Here is a 20940-nt window from a genome sequence, read left to right on the forward strand (position 1 = left end):
GACTGCCACCAGCACGAGTGCAAGCTAGCACATCCACATCATGGTCCTGTCCTAGTCTCTGGAGGTCATGAGGCAGGGCAGCTGCAGAGAGCTCTAACAGAAGGTGGAACTTCACAGATCACCAGCCTTAGAGGCATGTATATAACACATTTTTTATTCATATAAAATGTTATATATATTTAAGGTGTACAACATAATGATTTACAAATTTTAAAGGTTATATCCCATTTATAGTTATTAACTATTTACTGTTGTTGCTTATTTATCTTATACATACTAGTTTGTACCTCTTAATCCCCTACTGCTATCCTGCCCCATTCCCTTCTCTCTCCCCACGGGTAACCACTCATTTTTTTCTCTGTATCTCAAGTCTATTTCTGTTTTGTTGTAGTCATTAATTTTATTTTTTACATCTCACGTATAATTGATATCATCATTTGTCTTTTCTGCTTGACTTATTTCACTTAGCATAATACTCTCGAAGTCCATCTGTGTTGTTTTAAATGGAAAAATTTCCTTCTTTTTTATGGCTGAGTGGTAGTATTCCATTGTCTGTATATGTATGTGTATACACACACACCACATATTTATCCATTCATTTGTGATGGACAGGTTGGTTCCATAACTTGCACACAATTATATAATCATATAATCTCATAATGCTGCTGTGAACACTAAGGTGCCTGGATCTTTTTGAATTAGTGTTTTTGTGGATTAAGACCCAGGAATGAAATTGCTGGATCACATGGTAGTTCTACTTTTAGCTTTTGGTGACACCTCCATACTGTTTTCTATAGTGGCTGCACCAATTGCTTTCTGCCAAACAGTGTACAACGGTTCCCTTTTTCCATATCTTTGCCAACATTTGTTACTTGTGTTCTTTTTGATAATAGCTGTTCTGACAGTTGTGAGGTGATATCTCATTGTATTTTTAATTTGCATTTTTCTGATGATTAACAATGTTGAACATCTTTTCATGTCCCTGTTGGCCATCTGTATGTCTTTGAAAAAAAAGTCTATTTGGGTCTTCTGCCTATTTTTTAATCAGATTGCTTAGGTTTTTTTGATGTTGAGTTGTATGAGCTGTTTATATATTTTGGTTATTAATCTTTTATTGGTCATATCATTTGTAAATATTTTCTCCCAATCAGTAGGTTGTCTTTCTGTTTTGTGAACAGGTTCCTTTGCTGTGATCTCTCTTTCTTTCCTTGGTGTACCACAGTTTCTTTTTTTTTATATTGAAGTATGCCTGATTTACAACATTGTGTTCATTTCTGTTGTACAGCAAATTGATTCAGTTTTATATATATATATATATATATATATATAGAAATCTTTTTCATAATCTTTTCCATAATGCTTTCCATTATGGTTTATCACAAAATAATGAGTATAGTTCCCTGTGCTATACAGTAAAACCTTGTTGTTTATCCATTCTGTATATACTGGTTTGCATCTGCTAACCCCAAATTCTCACTCCATCCTTGCCCCAACTCCTGTCACCCTTGGCAACCCAGATAAGATCATTTGTGCTGTATTTCAGGTTCCACATGTAAGTCATATCATATGGCATTTGTCTTTGACTTTCTGACTGACTTCATTTAGCATGATCATCTCTAGGTCTGTCCATGCTGCTGCAGATGGCATTTATTGAACTCTTTTTTATGGCTGAGTAGTAGTCCATTGTGTGTGTGTGTGTGTGTGTGTGTGTGTGTGTATACATATATATACCACATCTTTTTATTAACTTTCTATTTTCAAAAGCTTTTTTTTAATTTCTCTGTCTTACTTCATTTAGTGTGATAATCTCCAGGTTCATCTAAGTGCTGCAAATGACGTTATTTTATTCTTTTTAATGACTGAGTAATATTCCATTGTATATATGTACTATATCTTCTTTATCCATTCATCTGTCAATGGACATTAGGACATTTAGGTTTCCAAGTCCTTGCTACTGTAAATAGTGCTGCTATGAACATAGAGGTGCATGTATGTTTTTGAGTTAGTTTTATCTGCCTATATGCCAGGAGTAGTATTGCTAGATCATACGGCAACTCTATTTTTAGTTTTTTAAGGAAGCTGCATACTGTTTTCCATAGTGGCTGTACCAACTTACCGCCCACCAACAGTGTAGGAGAGTTTCTATTTCTCCACCTCCCCTCCAGTATTTGTTATCAGCCTTTTTAATGATGGCTATTCTGACTGGGGTGAGGTTGTATTTCATTGTTGTTTTTATTTTCATTTCTCAAATAATCAGCAGTGTTCAGCACCTTTACATGTGCCTGTTATTTATCTGTGTATCTTCTTTGGAAAAATGTCTCTTTAAGTCTTCTGTCCATTTTTTTATTGGGTTACTTGTTTCATTGTAGTTGTTGTTCTGTTGCATGAGCTCTTTGTATATTTTGGAAATTAAGCCCTTGTCAGTCACATTATTTTCAAATATTTTCTCCCAGCAAAAGGTTGTCTTTACATTTTGTTTGTGGTTTCCTTTGCTGTGTAAAAGCTTGTAACTTTGATTAGATCCCATTTGTTTGTTTTTCCCTTTATTTCTGTTGCCTTGGGAGACTGAACTAAGAAAATATTGGTAGAATTTATGTCAGAGAATGCTTTGCCAATGTTACCTTCTAGAAGTTTTATGGTGTCCTGTATTATATTTAAGTCTTTAAGCCATTTTGAGTTTATTTTTGTGTACAGTGTGAGGATGTGTTCTAACTTCATTGATTTACATGCAGCTGTCCAACTTGCCAAACACCACCTGCTGAAGAGATTGTCTTTTTCCCGTTGTATATTCTTATCCATTTTGTCAAAGATTAATTGACCATAGGTGTGTAGGTTTATTTTGGGGCTCTTTAGTCTGTTCCTTTGATCTATATGTCTAGGTTTGTGCCAGGCTCCTCACTAATGCTTATTAGTTTCTGTGCTGTTTTCAAAATACCCATCCTTGTGGATATGAAGTGGTATATCATTATGGTTTTGGTTTGCATTTCTCTAATGATGTGGTTGTAGTTGTTGTTCAGTCACTCAGTCCGATTCTTTGTGACCCCATGGACTGCAGCACACTAGGCTTCCCTGTGCTGAATGTAGAGCATCCTTTTATGTGCTTGCTCCACAAATATGCTTACTTGTATTTCTTGTGCATCCTTTTGATGACTTCTAATTTAATTCTATTATGATCAGAGCACATACTTTGTTGAGTTTCAATATTTTTAAATTTATTGAAATTTATATTATGACCTAGCACAGGAGTTTGCAAACTAAGCACAACCTGCTTCTTTATGTAAATAAAGTTCAGTGGAACACAGTCACGCCTGTTGATGAAAGTGTTGTCCATGGCTGCTTCTGAGAGGAGAAGAGCTGAGTAGCTGTGACAGAGACTATATAGGCAGCAAGCCTAGTATATTTACTGTGAGGTCCTTTAAGAAACTTTTTTGCCAGCCACTGGCCTACCATATAGTCTATGACTGCAAATTGTGCTTAAGAAGAATGTGTATTCTGCTCATTAGGTAGAGTGTTCTTTAAGTGCTAGTTAGGTCAAGTTAGTTGATAGAGTTATTTAACTCTTGTTATCTTTGATGAATTTTGGTCTAATTGTTCTACCTATTATTAAGCATGAGATATTAAAGTTTTCAACTATTATTGTTGAGCTATTTTCCCCTTTAATTTTGTCAGTTTTTGTCTTGTATTTTGGGGATCAGTTGTTACGTTGACCTATCTTACTGATGAATTGACTATTTAATTGTAAAACATCTTTGTCTCTGGTAAATTTTTTTGTCTTCAAGTATATTTTGTCCTATATTGACATAGCCACTCTATCTCTCTTATGCATATTTTTTGCAAGATGTAGCTTTTTCCATCATCCTATGTCTTTGAATATAAAGTACAATTCTTGCTTAAAAAAAAAAAACAAAAAAACCATGTAGCTAGATCTTGTTTTATGGGTTTGGGGCTTTGGTTTTGCTTTTGCTTTTTTTTAATCCAGTCAGCCAATGCCAGCCTTTAATTGGAGTGGTTGATTCACATATATGTTATTCTTACGGTGCTTAATTTATGTACCATTTGGTATTTGTTTTCTATATGTTTCATCTCCTTTTTCCTGAATTTTTATATGAAATGGATATTTTTCATTTGAATTTGTTATTTGAATTTTGAAACATTTTTTCTTAACTGATTTTTTAAAATAATTGTAGATTCATAGGCAGTTGTAAGAAGTAATACAGAGATCCCTTATATACTTTGCCAAGTTTTCGACAATGGTAACAACCATTCTTGTTGTTGTTCAGTCACTAAGTGGTATCTGACTCTTTGCAACCCAATGGACTACAGCACACCAGGCTTCCCTGTCCTTCACTCTTTCATGCAGTTTTCTCAAACTCATGTCCATTGAGTCAATGATGCCATCCAACCGTGTCATTCTCTGTCATCCCCTTCTTCTCCTGCCCTCAGTTCTCTCAGGATCAGGGTCCTTTCCAGTGAGTTGGCTCTTCACATCAGGTGGGCAAAGTGCTGGAGCTTCAGCTTCACCATCAGTCTTTCCAATGAATATGCAGGGTTGATTTCTTTTAGGATTGACTGGTTTGGTCTCCTTGCTGTCCAAGGGACTCTCAAGAGTCTTCTCTCGCGCCACAGTTTGAAAGCACCAGTTCTTCAGTACTCAGCCTTCTTTATAGTCCCAATCTGACATCCACACATGACTACTGGAAAAACCCATAGCTTTGACTATACAGAACTTCATCAACAAAGTAAAGTCTCTGCTTTTTCATACGCTGTCTAGGTTTGTCATAGCTTTTCTTCCAAGGAGCAAGTGTCTTTTATGACTGCAATCACCATCCACAGTGATTTTTGACCCCAAGAAAATAAAATCTGCCATTCTTTGCATTTTTTCCCCCATCTATTTGCCATGAAGTGATGGGACTGGATGCCACAATCTTTGTTTTTTGAATGTTGAGTTTTAAGCCAACATTTTCACTCTCCTCTTTCACTTTCATCAAGAGGATCTTTAGTTCCTCTTCACTTTCTGCCATTAGGGTGGCATTTTCTGCTTATCTGAAGTTGTTCGTATTTTTCCTGACAATCTTGATTCCAGCTTGTGAGTCTTCCGGTCTGGCTTTTCACATGATGTACTCAGCATACAAGTTAAATAAGCAGGGTGACAATATACAGCCTTGATGTCCTCCTTTCCTGATTTTGAACCAGTCTGTAGTTCCATGTCTGGTTCTAATTGTCCTTATTTTCTTGAAGAGATCTCTAGTCTTTCCCATTCCATTGTTTTCTTCTATTTCTTTGCCTTGTTCATTTAAGAAGGCCTTCTTATCTCCTTGATGTTCTCTGAAACTCCACATTCAGTTAGGTGTATCTTTCCCTTTCTCCCTTTCCTTTCATTTTTCTTCTTTCCTCAGCTATTTGTAAAGCCTCCCCAACCATTTTGCCTTCTTGCGTTTTTTTTTTTTGTTTGGGATGGTTTTGGTCACTGCCCCTTGTACAGTGCTACAAACCTCTGTCCATAGTTCCTCACACACTCTGAAGAACTGATCTGGTCCCTTGAATCTATTTGTCACCTCCACTGTATAAGGGTCATGATTTAGGTGGCTCAGACGGTAAAGCATCTGTCTACAATACGGGAGACCTGGGTTCAATCCCTGGGTCAGGAAGATCCACTGGAGAAGGAAATGGCAATCCACTCCAGTACTGTTGCCTGGAAAATCCTATGGAGGAGGAGCCTGGTAGGCTACAGTCCATGGGGTCTCAAGGAGTCAGACACAGCTGAGCTATTTCACTTTCCTTTAAATGGCCTAGTGGTTTTCCCTACTTTCTTCAGTTTAAGCCTGAATTTTGCAATAAGGAGCTCACTATCTGAGCCACAGTATGCTCCAGGTCTTGTTTTTTGCTGACTGTATAAAAATTTTCCATCTTCAGCTGCAAAGAACACAATCAGTCTGATTTCAGTGTTGACCATCTGGTGATGTCCATGTGTAGAGTTGTCTCTTGTGTTGTTGGAAAAGGGTGTTTGCTATTACCAGTGTGTTTACTTCACAAAACTCTGTTAGCCTTTGCTCTGCTTCATTTTGTACTCCAAGGCAATCTTGCCTGTTCTTCCAGGTATCTCTTGACTTCCTACTTTTGCATTACAATTCCCTATGATTAAAAGGACATCTTTTTGTGTGTGTTAGTTCTAGAAGGTGTTGCAAGTCTTCATAGTCAACTTCAGCTTCTTTGGCATCAGCGGTTGGGGCATAGACTTGGATTACTGTGAGGCTGGACGGTTTCCCTTGGAAATGAACTGAGATCATTCTGTCGTTTTTGAGGTTGCACCCAATTACTGCATTTCAGACTCTCTTGTTGACTATGTGACTGTATTTGTTAGTTATACATGTTTCCTATCAACAGATGTATAGGACAATAGATGCAGAGGGTTTTTTTCATGATTATATGGAAGTAAACAGTGAAAATAATCAAAGAACAACAGCATAAATGAAAGAGACTGTGTTTATCCACTTTCTTTACATTGCTGCTGCTGCTGCTAAGTCGCTTCAGTCATGTCCGACTCTGTGCGACCCCATAGATGGCCTCCTACCAGGCTCCCCCGTCCCTGGGATTCTCCAGGCAAGAACACTGGAGTGGGTTGTCATTTCCTTCTCCAGTGCATGAAAATGAAAAGTGAAAGTGAAGTCGCTCAGTTGTGTCCGATTCTTAGCAACCTCACGGACTGAAGCCTACCAGGCTCCTCCATCCATGAGATTTTCTAGGCAAAAGTACTGGAGTAGGGTGCCATTGCCTTCTCTGTTCTTTATATTACCTCCTGGCTTAATGCAGGAACCCACCTAGGCTCGGAGAAGGCAATGACACCCCACTCCAGTACTCTTACCTGGAAAATCCCATGGATGGAGGAGCCTGGTAGGCTGCAGTCCGTGGGGTCGCTAAGAGTCGGACACGACTGAGCGACTTCCCTTTCACTTTTCATTTGCATGCATTGGAGAAGGAAATGGCAACCCACTTCAGTGTTCTTGCCTGGAGAATCCCAGGGATGGGGGAGCCTGGTGGGCTGCCGTCTATGGGGTCGCACAGAGTCGGACATGACTGAAAGTGACTTAGCAGCTGCAACAGCAGCACCTAGGCTAGGCTGCAAGCTTGAGTTTGTGTTCCCTTGGCCCCAGGAGACATGTCCATATCAGCAGATATCTCACCATAAAAGGGGCTTCACCATTCCAGTCTTGAGCACCTTGGAGTTCCTGCTTTGCCTTAGATTTTGACTGAGGCAAAATATGATGAGTGAATCAAGCTATACATTTCCTCTGCTGAAGTCTTTAAAAAAAATAAGAGGTAGAAAGTATTGCACTGAAGAAAGACTTAAAAATGGAAAGGAGCACCCATGTAAAGGACATGGTGAAATGTTCTTCCTTGAAAATAATGTTGTTGTTGTTCAGCCACAAAGTTGTGTCCAACTTTTTGTGACCCAATGGATTGTAGCATGCCAGGCTTCTCTATCCTCCACTGTCTCCTGGAGTTTGCTCAAAGTCACATCCATTGAGTCAATGATGCTATCTAACCATCTCATCTTCTGCCACCCCCTTCTCCTTTTGCCTTTAATCTTTCCCAGCATCAGTCTTTTCCAATGAATTGGCTCTTTGCATCAGGGGGCCAAAATATTGGAGTTTCAGCATCACTCCTTCCCATGAATATTCAGGGTTGATTTCCTTTAGGATTGACTGGTTTGATCTCCTTGACAGTCCAAGGGACACCTAAATAGGATAACCAGGAATTTTGTTTTAGAAATAAATATCCAGGGCTTCCCTGCTGGTCCAGTGGTTAAGATTCTACCTGCCAATGCAGGGGATGGGTGTTTGATATCTGTTCCAGGAAGATCCTACATGCCCTGGAGCACCTAAGCTCATAGGCCATAATAACTGAGCCCGTGCGCTAGAGCCTGCAAGCCACAACTACTAAAGTCAACTTGCCTGAAGCCTGTGCTTCAGGAGAAACCACCACAATGAGAAGCTCACACACCACAATGAAGCATACCCCATGCTTGCTTCAACTAGGGAAAGCCCGTGCACAGCAACAAAGACCTACCACAGCCAAAAATTAAAATAAATAAATCTTTTTTTTAAAAAAAGAACTACCTAAAAACCATAAAATTGATACATTCAAAGATGAAGTTAGTGATCTTTGAAAGTGAAAGTGAACTCACTTAGTCGTTTCCGACTCTTTGTGACCCCTTGGACTGTAGCCCACCAGGTTCCTCGGTCCATGGGATTTTCCAGGCATGAATACTGGAGTGGGTTGCCATTTGCTTCTCCAGCGGATCTTCCCGACCCAGGGATCGAACCTGGGTCTCCTGCATTGTAGGCAGACGCTTTACTGTCTGAGCTACCAGGGATGATCTTAGTGATCTTTAGGAGATACAAGTTGTGGATAATAGAATAACTAGGACAGACTAGGGATATAACATGAATTATTTTATAGAGCTGTTTGTTAAGAGTCTCTCACCTATTGAGAGACTAAAAGCTAAACACAAAAGAATATATACTGTGTGATTTCATTTAAATATGAAATCCTAACATAAGGAAAATTAATCTGTAATGATGGAAATCAGATCAGTAGTTAGGAGTGGTGATTAATGGCAAAGGGGTACAGGGAACTCTCTGGGGATAAAGAAATGCTCTGCATCTTGATTAGAGTGGTGGCAACAAGGGCATATTCATTTGTGCAAATTCCTTGACCTATACACATGGGTTCATTTTTAATATGAATTTATATGTCTGTTTTTTTAAAGATTAACAAAGTCTAAAATAATTTTTCTTAGAAAGTTTTTCTTGAATGTCTTGTATTTATAAGAAATATATGGTCTTTAATAGTTTATGAACCATAAATTAAAGAATACAGCAGTCTAATTACTGGTGTAATTAGAAATGACCTGTGTCTCTTCTTTTTCTGAGCATTTTTAAAACAAAAGTAGAGTACTGGCTACTGGGAGGATGCTGGCTAGGGTCAGTTCAGTTCAGTTCAGTCGCTCAGTCGTGTCCAACTCTTTGTGACCCCATGAATTGCAGCATGCCAGGCCTCCCTGTCCATGACCATCTCCTGGAGTTCACTCAAACTCATGTCCATCGAGTCAGTGATGCCATCCACCCATCTCATCCTCTGTCGTCCCCTTCTCCTCCTGCCCCCAGTCCCTCCCAGCATCAAAGTCTTTTCCAATGAGTCAACTCTTCACATGAGGTGGCCAAAGTACTGGAGTTTCAGCTTTAGCATCATTCCTTCCAAAGAACACCCAAGACTGATCTCCTTCAGAATGGACTGGTTGGATCTCCTTGCAGTCCAAGGGACTCTCAAGAGTCTTCTCCAACACCATAGTTCAAAAGCACCAATTCTTTGGTGCTCAGCTTTCTTCACAGTCCAACTCTCACATCCATACATGACTACTGAAAAAACCATAACCTTGACTAATGGACCTTTGTTGGCAAAGTAATGTCTCTGTTTTTGAATACGCTATCTATGTTGGTCATAACATTCCTTCCAAGGAATAAGCGTCTTTTAATTTCATGGCTGCAATCACCATCTGCAGTGATTTTGGAGCCCCACAAAATAAAGTCTGACACTGTTTCCACTGTTTCCCCATCTATTTCCCATGAAGTGATGGGACCAGATGCCATGATCTTCGTTTTCTGAATGTTGAGCTTTAAGCCAACTTTTTCATGCTCCTCTTTCACTTTCATCAAGAGGCTTTTTAGTTCCTCTTCACTTTCTGCTATAAGGGCGGTGTCATCTGCATATCTGAGGTTATTGATATTTCTCCCAGCAATCTTGATTCCAGCTTGTGCTTCTTCCAGCCCAGCGTTTCTCATGATGTACTCTGCATATATGTTAAACAAGCAGGGTGACTCTATGAAGAATGAGGCCACCAGACATACTTCAACAAAACACCTGCTGCAGCCCATCTAACTGTGGTGTACTGTGTTAAGCTAAGGTCCTCAATGGGGCCAAATGTATATTCCTTTTGTATCTTGGTGAAAAAAAAAAAAATCCCATTGCTGATTTAGAAAAAAAAACAACAACAACTCAGATATTTCTGTCTTTTTCTTTCTTTTTTAATAAACTTATTAGATAGTTTGAAATTTACACTGAGATTAGAGATTTCAGGGACTATGGAATTGCATAAAGGGGGAAAAGATTTTCATGGGAATGAAGTCAGAAGTGCTAAGTAAGATCCAACAGTTTATTATATCTTCTATTTCTTCTCTTCATTCCCACAAAGAGCAGTTACTAGGTAACTTTTATATTTGTAATAGCTAAATAGCGAAGAATACTTAGCTTATTATGAGGATCTTGAATAGTAGCTTTCTTTTTAAAGATTGACTTATTTTTTAAAAATTATTCATATTCAAGCCCAAAATTTTATAACGAAAATATTATAAAATTAATGTATCTAGACCAGGTTAACATCTTGGAATAATACACCATCTACTTAGACTGTTGGGAAATAGATCAGTTGTAGCTAAGCAATTCCATTTACCAGAAGAAAGGGTAGGGATTCCCAAAATGTGTTCTACATCAGTGTATCCCCTGTCAACCCCCATTCCTCTGTGAGAATGGAGGACTCATAAGAAACAGCTAGCCTCCAGGAGCACTGAGGCAGACATCTCTTCCTTCTGATGACAGTGCTACCTCTAGTACTCCCTGTCTGTATCTCCATTCAGAATTCCCCCAGAGTTTGTTGGTGGTGCCACCCAGTACAAGGATCCCTACAGGGTGAGACCACTGGCTCCCAGCTGGCCTATATGATGATTGCCTTTGGCCAGAATAGGTTTCCTGCCTCTGGTGGCCAGTTTGGCACAAGTTATGTGTGTTGGCACAAGTTGGCAGTGTGTGCAGAGGAGTTCCTTGAGGAAGGAGCAATTGGTTTGGTAGAATCCTTTATAGAGATTTGATCTTTGCCAGGGAATCTTTTGTGTTCTTTACTTTTTTTTTAAATGTCATCCCTTTCCCCTGCTGCTGCTGCTGCTACTAAGTCGCTTCAGACGTGTCCAATTCTTCACGACCCCATGGACTGCAGCCCACCAGGCTCCTCTGTCCCTGGGATTTTCCAGGCAAGAGCACTGGAGTGGGGTTGCCATTTCCTTCTCCATCCCTCTCCCCTACCCCTTGCCAAAATGTACACACACACACACACACACACACTTTTTTTTTAACTTTTTATTTTGTATTGTGGTAGAGTCAATTAACAACATTGTGATAGTTTCAGGTGAACAATGAAGTGACTCAACCATACATCTGCATGTATCCATTCTCCGCCAAACTGCCTTCTCATCCGGCAGCCACATAACATTGAGCAGAGCTCCATGTGCCATACAGTAGATCCTTGCTGGTTCACCTTTTTAATTATAGCAGTAAGTACATGTCCATCCCAAACTCCCTAACTATCCCTTCCCCCTTCTCTCCCACCAACCACTCTCCATCACCCCTGCCCTGGCAGTTCTAAGTTCATTGTCTAAGTGTATGAGTCTCTTTCTGTTTTGTAAGAAAGTTCATTTGTATCATTGTTTTAGTAAATCTTCACATATATCTTAACAGTGTTTTTGCTTTCACTAAGGCACTTCTCAGTCAGTCATCTGATAAAAATAACACATTTTTAACAATAATAATCAACATTTATTGGCTGCTTTTTATTTGCCAAGTACAGAAAAGATCCTAGATACATTATATGAATGCATTTCTAGCACTTAAACGATCCTATTTTAAATAAGAATATATTTTGTAGCTATTTCTATTACTTAAAGATTTTAACTCTTTTGGTTCTCTGATTCTTTTGGCAAACATTTTTTTAATTGAGATATTATTGTGTATAACATTACATAATCCCTGCACTGTACAGTATATTCTTTTTTTAAAAAACTTTTTATTTTGTACTGAGGTATAAATGATTAATAAACAGTGTTGTGATAGTTTCCAGTGAACAGTGAAAGGACTCAGCAATGCATATACATGTATCCATTCCCCTCCAAACTCCCCTCCCATCTAGGCTGCCACATCACATTGAGCAGAGTTCTGTATACTATAGAGTAGGTCCTTGTTGGTTATCCATTTTAAAATAGCAGTGTGTACATGTCCACCCTAAACTCCCTAACTATCCTTCTCCACCCCATCATTCCCCTTCCCCCACAACCATAAGTTTGTTCTCTAAGTCCATGAGTCTCTTTCTGTCTGGGGGGGGGGGGTTATAATTTTATTTATTTTTGGCTGTGCTGGGTCTTCGTTGCTGCTCACTTTTCACAAGTTGCAGCGAGCAGTGGCTACTCTGTAGTTGTGGTGTATAGACTTCGTAGTTGCAGCTCAGTAGTTGTGATTCCTGGGCTCTAGAGCACAGGCTCAATAGTTGTGGTGCACTGGCTTAGTTGCTCCTTGGCATGTGGAATCTTCCTGGACCAGGGCTCAAACCTGCAACTCCTTTGTTGGCAGATGGATTCTTTACCACTGAGCCACCAGAGAAACCCCTCTTTCTGTTTTTTAAGTAAGTTCATTTGTATCGTTTCTTTTTAGATTCCACATATAAGGGATGTCATACAATATTTCTTCCCTGCCTGACTTACTCACTCATTATGACAATCTGTAGGTCCATCCATGTTGCTGCAAATAGCACAATTTCATTCTTTTTAATGGTTGAGTAGTATTACAGTGTATATATGTACCACATCTTCTTTATCCATTCTTCCGTCAATGGACATTTAGGTTGCTTCCACGTGTTGGCTATTGTAAACAGCACACGCACACATACATGTTTTGTCCTTAGTATTTTGTCCTAACTCTTAGAGTTTTCAGATACTTCAGTATCTATCATCTATTTTATCCTTTCAGGAATCCTTTGAAGCATTGTCCCAGTGAGGTATACAGATTGACCAAATATTGACATCTACCTAGTGACATTCTGGAAATAATATCCAGAGTTGCTGACTGCAAACCTGTCCCTTTTTCCACCTGTTTGCCTATTTTTTCTCTTAGTCTTCCCAACATGTGCATTTAATCTCGTATTTCTTTTTTTTTTAATTTTATTTTATTTTTAAACTTTACATAATTGTATTAGTTTTGCCAAATATCAAAATGAATCCACCACAGGTATACATGTGTTCCCCATCCTGAACCCTCCTCCCTCCTCCCTCCCCATACCATCCTTCTGGGTCGTCCCAGTGCACTAGCCCCAATCATCCAGTATCGTGCATCGAACCTGGACTGGCATCTCGTTTCATACATGATATTTTACATGTTTCAATGCCATTCTCCCAAATCTTCCCACCCTCTCCCTCTCCCACAGAGTCTATAAGACTGTTCTATACATCAGTGTCTCTTTTGCTGTCTCGTACACAGGGTTATTGTTACCATCTTTCTAAATTCCATATATATGCGTTAGTATACTGTATTGGTGTTTTTCCTTCTGGGTTACTTCACTCTGTATAATAGGCTCCAGTTTCATCCACCTCGTTAGAACTGATTCAAATGTATTCTTTTTAATGGCTGAGTAATACTCCATTGTGTATATGTACCATAGCTTTCTTATCCATTCATCTGCTGATGGACATCTAGGTTGCTTCTGCCTTATGATCCAGCAATCCCACTGCTGGGCATACACACTGAGGAAACCAGAAGGGAAAGAGACACGTGTACCCCAATGTTCATCGCAGCACTGTTTATAATAATCTCGTATTTCCTAATGTGAGAATTGTTTTACCAAGCAAAATTTGTCTACTGAGGGGTATTTCTAAAGGATTGAGGGATAGTCTTGACTGTAGCAGGAGTCAAATGAAGCCCTATTAGCAATGTGGAAGAGTTAAGTTTGCACAGCTGTTACTTTCTTAGAGCTGTACAATTTGTGTGCTAGATATATTTGGTAAAGTACTCCTGAACAACTGCCTTCTCTTCCTAGAAGATTTGAATGTAAGAAAAAGGAAATTATATATTTCAATAAAATCTGCAGAAAATGGCTGAAAATTCATAACTAAATATTACACATTACTTACGTCTGGAAGTTCTTAGGGGTTTCCTTGAGATGAAATAGTTCTTTGCATCTGTTGACTTCCTGGTATAAGTTATTAGAAGTTGGAAATTAAGTTGATAATAAACTGAGGTTTCTGATACAACAAGTCAGTATCTCAACGTCATCTATAATATAAATATACTCTTCCAGGAACCAACAAGGACACTAAAGATTTGCAAACACATTTGTAATGTGCCTTCTATTAATAAAAGTAGAATCATTTTGTTTGATGGGGTTTTATTTTGTTTTGATTTTGGCAGTAGTTGTAATCCAGTTACCATTATGGGTCTTGATAATCAAGCCTGGCAGTTGCTCTTTATTTTCTAGTGAATCAAAATGACAAGAAAAATTCTAACATGAAGGTATGATGAGCCACTTTATCACTATAGCTTATCACTTAAAGAAGGAGGCAACCTTCATTCATGGTATTTTAACTGTACAGTGATCAGTAAGTATTATTAAACTAATCAGCAGAAATAGTCCCCTTATAGTGCTTAAACAATATTTGCTGTTTTCTGATTATACAGACTAGAGCATATAGGCTGAGGGCACTGGCTTTTGAGTTGGAGAGTCCTTGACTCCCATACATACTTGGTCAGTCATGGCTATGTGACCAAAACTCCTTATCTATAAAATAGAGGAGACGTGTTTTTTTTTTTTGTTTTTTTTTTTTTCACCACGCCACACAGCTTGCAAGATCTTAGTTCCCTGACCAGGGATCAAACCTATGCCTCCTGCAATGGAAGAACAAAGTCCTTACCACTGGACCATCAGGGAGTTGCCCATAATCTGATTTAATAAAGTATTAAAAAAAAAAAAAAAGAAGACGAAAATCAAAATGACTAGTAAGCCACAAGCCATTATTAACATTTTGATATGTTGGAGCTTCCAGTTCAAGATGGCAAAGTAGAAAGATATGCGCTCATCTCATCCTGCAGGAGCACCAAAATCACAACTAGCTGTTGAACAGCCACTGACAGGAGGACACTGGCACCCACCAAAAAAGATACGCCACATCCAGAGACAAAGAAAAAGCTGCAGTGAGATGGTAGGCGGGGCACAATCACGATAAAGTCAAACCCCATACCCACCAGGTGGGTGCCCCACAAACTAGAGAACAATAATACCAAAGAAGTTCTCCCACTGTTGTAATGGTTCTAAACTCCACCTCAGGCTTCCCAGCCTGGGGATCCAACACAGGAACTGGGAATCCCCAGGGAATCTGACCTTGAAGGCCAGTGGGATTTGATTATAGGATTTCCACAGAACTGAGGGGAACAGAGACTCCAGTCTTGGAGGGCACAAACAAAATCTTGCCCACACCAAGACCCAGAGGAAAGGAGCAGTGACCCCATAGGATACAGAACCAAAACTACCTGCTAGTGTTGGAGTCTCCTGAGGAGGCATGGGTCAGCAGGGGCTCACCACAGGAACAGGGGCACCAGCAGCAGTGGGGCGGGAAGGTCCCCCTTGGCGTAAGCCCTCTTGGAGGTTCCCATAAACCCTACCATAGAGTCTGTAGACCTAAGGGCTGAGTCACCTCAGGCCAGACAACTACCAGGGAAGGAGTGCAGCCCCACCCATTAGCAGATAATTGAATTAAAGTTTTACTGAGCAAGGCCCTGCCCACCTGAGCAAGACTCAGTTTTTCCACCTCCAGTCCCTCCCATCAGGAAACTTACAGTCTCTTAGCTTCCTCCATCAGAGGGCAGACAGAAGAAGCAAGAAGAACCACAGTCCCACAGTGGCTTAAACAAAAATCATATTACAGAAAGTTAATCAGGATGAAAAAGCAGAAAGTTATGTCCCAGAAGAAGGGACAAGATAAAACCCCAGAAAAATAATTAAATGAAGTGGAGATAGGCAACTTCTAGAAAAAGAATTCAGATAATGATAATGAAGGTGATCCAGGATCTCAGAAAAATAATGAAGAAGATGCAAGAAATGTTTACCAAAGACCCAGAAAAACTAAAGAACAGAGATGAATAATACAGTGAGAAGAATCAATAGCAGAATAGCTGAGGCAGAAGAACAGATGAGTGACCTGGAGGACAGAATGGTGGAAATCAGTGCTGCAGAACAGAATATAGAAAAAAGAATGAAAAGAAATGAAGACAGCCTAGGAGACCTCTGGGGCAACATTAAATGCCCCAACATTCACACTGTAGGGCCCCAGAAGGAGAAGAAAGAAAGGACCTGAGAAAATATTTGAAGAGATAATAGCTGAAAACTTCCCTACCATGAGAAAGGAAATTGTCAACCAAGTCCAGGCAGCACAGGGAGTCCAGGCAGGATAAACCCAAGGAGGAACACACCAAGACACATAGTAATCGAACTGACAAAAATTTAAAACAAAGATAAAATATTAAAAGCAGCATGAGAATTCCCATCAGGCTATCAGCTGATTTCTCAACTGAAACTGTACAAGCCAGAAGGGAATGGCACAATATATTTAAAGTGATGAAAGGGAAGAACCTATAACCAGGAATACTTTACCCAGCAAGACTCTCCTTCAGATTTGATGAAGAAATCAAAAGTTTTCCAGACAAGCCAAAGTTAAGAGAATCCAGTACCACCAAACAAGCTTTACAACAAATGCTAAAGGAATTTCTCTAAGCAGGAAACACAAGAGAAGGAAAAGACCTACAGAAGATAAACCCAAAACAGTTAAGAAAATGGATCATATATATTGATAATTACCTTAAATATAAATGCACCAGCCAAAAGACATAGATTGGCTGGATGGATGAAAATATGTTCGTGTATGCACTTCCACTTACCACATCACTTTGCTTAACCCCCCAAATTGTATGTAATTATTTTATATTAGGTTAATCATGTTCCCATTATGGCTTACAATTATAATTATCTTTTATTTTTTTCTGGATATTGATTGTGAAAACTAATAAACATCTTTTACTATTGTGATTATGTAACTATTATTCACTTAATACCATTGTATCATGATCAGTTAACAAAAAAATAACAGAACTCTATATCACCAAAATTACCATGTAATAGAAAAACCTGCAATCACTTTTTAAAATCCAGAGGCATATCTGAATTATCTAGGAATTTTTTGAAAAATGGAAGTGCCGAAGTATTGCTTTTTTCTTCACCAGAGCTCTAGATGTTTCTGATGATCAGCCATGTTTAAAAACAACTGAATTATATGATGATCTTTTACTTTTATCTAGTTTGTTTCACTTTTTCTATGTCATATTCAGTGCTCCCATTTCATTTAGTTTATGTTTTTCAATTTCTCCATTTCTTTTTTTGTTGTTCTTTCTCAAGCCTTTATCAAATGTAGTATAAAAGCGTTTGCATATTATATATAAATAATATGCATAATATATATATTTTAGAAAACTTATGAATTTTTGCCTAACTAAAAAATGTATGACATTTTTATTCCACCTGTTTGACTTGGTATGAATAGAGTGCTAGATTTCTAATTTTTTAAAAAACATATGCAACAAGCAACAGAGGTTCACTGTATAGCACAGGGAAGTGTAGTCAATATCTTGTAATAACCTAGACCAACCTAGATAGCATATTCAAAAGCAGAGACATTACTTTGCCAACAAAGGTCCATCTAGTCAAGGCTATGGTTTTTCCTGTGGTCATGTATGGATGTGAGAGTTGGACTGTGAAGAAGGCTGAGCGCCAAAGAATTGATGCTTTTGAACTGTGGTGTTGGAGAAGACTCTTGAGAGTCCCTTGGACTGCAAGGAGATCCAACCAGTCCATTCTGAAGGAGATCAGCCCTGGGATTTCTTTGGAGGGAATGATGCTAAAGCTGAAACTCCAGTACTTTGGCCACCTCATGCAAAGAGTTGACTCATTGGAAAAGACTCTGATGCTGGGAGGGATTGGGGGCAGGAGGAGAAGGGGACGAGAGAGGATGAGATGGCTGGATGGAATCACTGACTCGATGGATGTGAGTCTGAGTGAACTCCGGAAGTTGGTGATGGACAGGGAGGCCTGGCGTGCTGTGATTCATGGGGTCGCAAAGAGTCAGACACGACTGAGCGACTGAACTGAACTGATATTCACCTTGCTTGCACTTGAAACATTGTAAGTCAGCTATACTTCAATAAAATATAAATATTAAGAGAAAAACACAAATTAAAAAAAACATTTTGCTCTGTTGGCTTTAAGGCTTTTTTCTGCCACACGTGTCCACGCCTATATATACACGTGTATTTACATATGTAATCCACCAAACTGGGATCACATTTTGTATACAATTTATATATTGCTTAATTTTTCCTGCATATGTTTATTAAAATTTAGAAGTTAATGAAAACAGCTTTTCATGACCAAATAATATTGTAACATATGACTCTATATAAGTATTTAATCATTATCTTCTTGTGACACATTAAGTTATTTCCAGTATTTTAGCATTATAAATATTATTACTTTAAAAGTTCAAGAGTTTTTAAAAATCTTTAAACTTCTTTTATTTCCCTTTCCACTTCCATGAAAATAAATACATTTTCTTGTATTTATTGATTATTGCCTTTATTTCAGTGAAGTACCTCTCTGTGAATACCTTTTTGTAAAGCGTTTTAGGTAGGATCACAAGCTTCTGGAATAGTGCCAGATACATAGTAAGTACTAAATAAGTATTTGTGGTGTGATAAATGAATTAATTGCAAGGATATTAACCCTCGTCTATCATATTTGTTTTAAATGGGATCAAGCCTTATGAAAAAATTTTCCTCTATACATGTATTATACAAAATAATGTGATCATGGTTCTTAGTCTTTATAACCTAATTTTTTTTCATTCTTTTGTTTCCCCACAGTTCATCCATGAGCTCGGATTTCCCACATTACAACTTCAGGATGCCTAATATTGGATTCCAGAACCTGCCACTCAACATATATATTGTGGTTTTTGGCACTGCTATATTTGTCTTCATCCTTAGTTTACTCTTCTGTTGCTACTTGATTAGGTAATCAATTTTCATTCTATGTTGCTTTAATATATGTTAAACAGTCAATAATAAATCAGCCTTCTGCCCTTAAAGTGTTTTAAACCTATGGTAATTAACAAATGTTCTAAAATTAAGGTGGGTCCATGATTCATTCATTCTCACAAATCCTCCACAACTAGCTCGTTCTCTTTAATATTATATTTATAGATATAATATTTATAAATTTTTACTAGTCACTAAGCCATGTCTGACTCTTTGCGACCCCCTGGATGGTAGCCTCCAAGGCTCCTCTGTCCATGGGACTTCCCAGGCAAGAATACCGGATTGGGTTGCCATTTCTTTCTCCAAAGGATCTTCTCAACGCAGGGATTGAACCCTCATCTCCTGCTTGGCAGACAGATTCTCTACCACTTCGATACATTTTAGGAATTAATATTTATTAGGTACTTACTGTGTGCCAGACCCTGTGCTGTGTGTGCACTGCAATTAAACAAGGTAACCTTATTATCTTTATTTTCAGAAGTTAAATAATTTCCCTATAGTCACACAGATGAAAAATTGGTTAGACTTGGTACCCAAACCTAGTTGTGTCTGACCTTAGAGCATGTGCTCTTAACCACTGAAAAAATGAAAATAAATCATATTTATCAGGCTTCATTTCCAAAATAACCATTTCAGAATTTCATAATCACTCTCAAAGGACAGATTTGTACACTAAGGATATTCTAAAACTTTTCTATTAAAGTACAGTTGATTTACAATATTAAAACATTTTTGAGCCTGGAATTTTTTAATGAAGACGAGAACCTACTTTACTTTTCTTTTAGTAGCGGATGGCAAGCTGTTAGGTTGGCCAAAAAGTTATTTCAGGTTTGCCCGTAATTTGCTACAGAAAAAAAACAAACTTTTTGGCCCACCCAATACTTAAGAAAAACAAAATATTCCCCATTCTTACCTCCTTTTGAGCTTCCCTGGTGGCTCAGATGGTAAAGAATCTGCCTGCAATGCAGGAGACCCAGGTTCGATCCCTGGGTCGGGAAGATCCCCTAGAGAAGGGAATGGCTAAATAAGTCACAATTTATTATTACTAGAATGTTTTCTGGAAGAATAGCAAAAAGATATTTCTGTTAAATGCACCTGCCATAGCAAATGCAAGATAAAATAGTGCAATCTAAAATATTAGTTAAGGCTTCCCTGGTGGCTCAGTGATAATCCAGCCTTGTCCAGGAAGATCCCACATACCATGGAGCAACTAAGCCCATGAGCCACAACAGTTGAGCCTGTGCTCTAGAGCCTGGGAATTGCAACTGCTGAAGCCTGCACACTCTAGAGCCCATGCTCCACAACAACAGAAGCCACTGCAGTGAGAAGCCCACACACTGCAATTTGAGAGTAGCCCCTGCTCACAACTAGAGAAAAGCCCGCGCAACAACAAAAACCCAGCACAGCCAAAAATAAATAAATAAAATTTTAAAAATAATAATAAAAAAGAAGTTCAACAAACCACAGAAAAATGGGCTTTTGGCGGGAGAGTGTTTTCTTGTAAAATGGCTGACAATCCATGACTAAGAGCAAATATTACACACATGCATACATGCACACATATACACAGAGAGAGAAATGCATTTCTGTAAAAAGAGAATTTTGCTACATGGCATATCTAAAATATTTGAAAACTTACATCCTCACAAAAACCAACACACTGATGTTTGTAGAAAGAAGCTGTACCCATAATTACCAAAACTTAGAAGCAACCAAGATATTTTTCACTGAATGAATGAATTGTAGTGATCTAGATAATAGAATGTTATTCAGCTCTGAAAGTAAATGAGTTATATCTAGCATTGAAAAGACATAGAGGGATCTTAAACACATATTTCTAAGTGAAAGAAGCCAGTTTGAAAATGCTACATACTATATGATTCTAACTATATGACATACTGAAAAAGGCAAAACTATGGAGACAGTAAA

At 38.5% G+C, this 20940-nt stretch overlaps 1 protein-coding gene across 2 annotated transcripts in view; it reads left to right on the forward strand.

Annotated features, from left to right (window-relative positions):
* The window catches only part of RNF24 (ring finger protein 24), a 111647-nt gene that overhangs the window by 49041 nt on the left and 41666 nt on the right, over positions 1-20940 (forward strand). Inside the window, 2 exon segments of one of the 2 annotated variants that reach the window (NM_001077052.2) lie at positions 11234-11384; positions 18838-18987. In NM_001077052.2, coding sequence (NP_001070520.1) covers positions 18845-18987 — 143 coding nt within the window. In that variant the 5' untranslated portion in view covers positions 11234-11384; positions 18838-18844. 2 annotated transcript variants of the gene reach the window in all.

The sequence above is a fragment of the Bos taurus genome, chromosome 13 (assembly GCF_002263795.3).
Source record: "Bos taurus isolate L1 Dominette 01449 registration number 42190680 breed Hereford chromosome 13, ARS-UCD2.0, whole genome shotgun sequence".
NCBI classification, from domain to species: Eukaryota; Metazoa; Chordata; class Mammalia; order Artiodactyla; family Bovidae; genus Bos; species Bos taurus.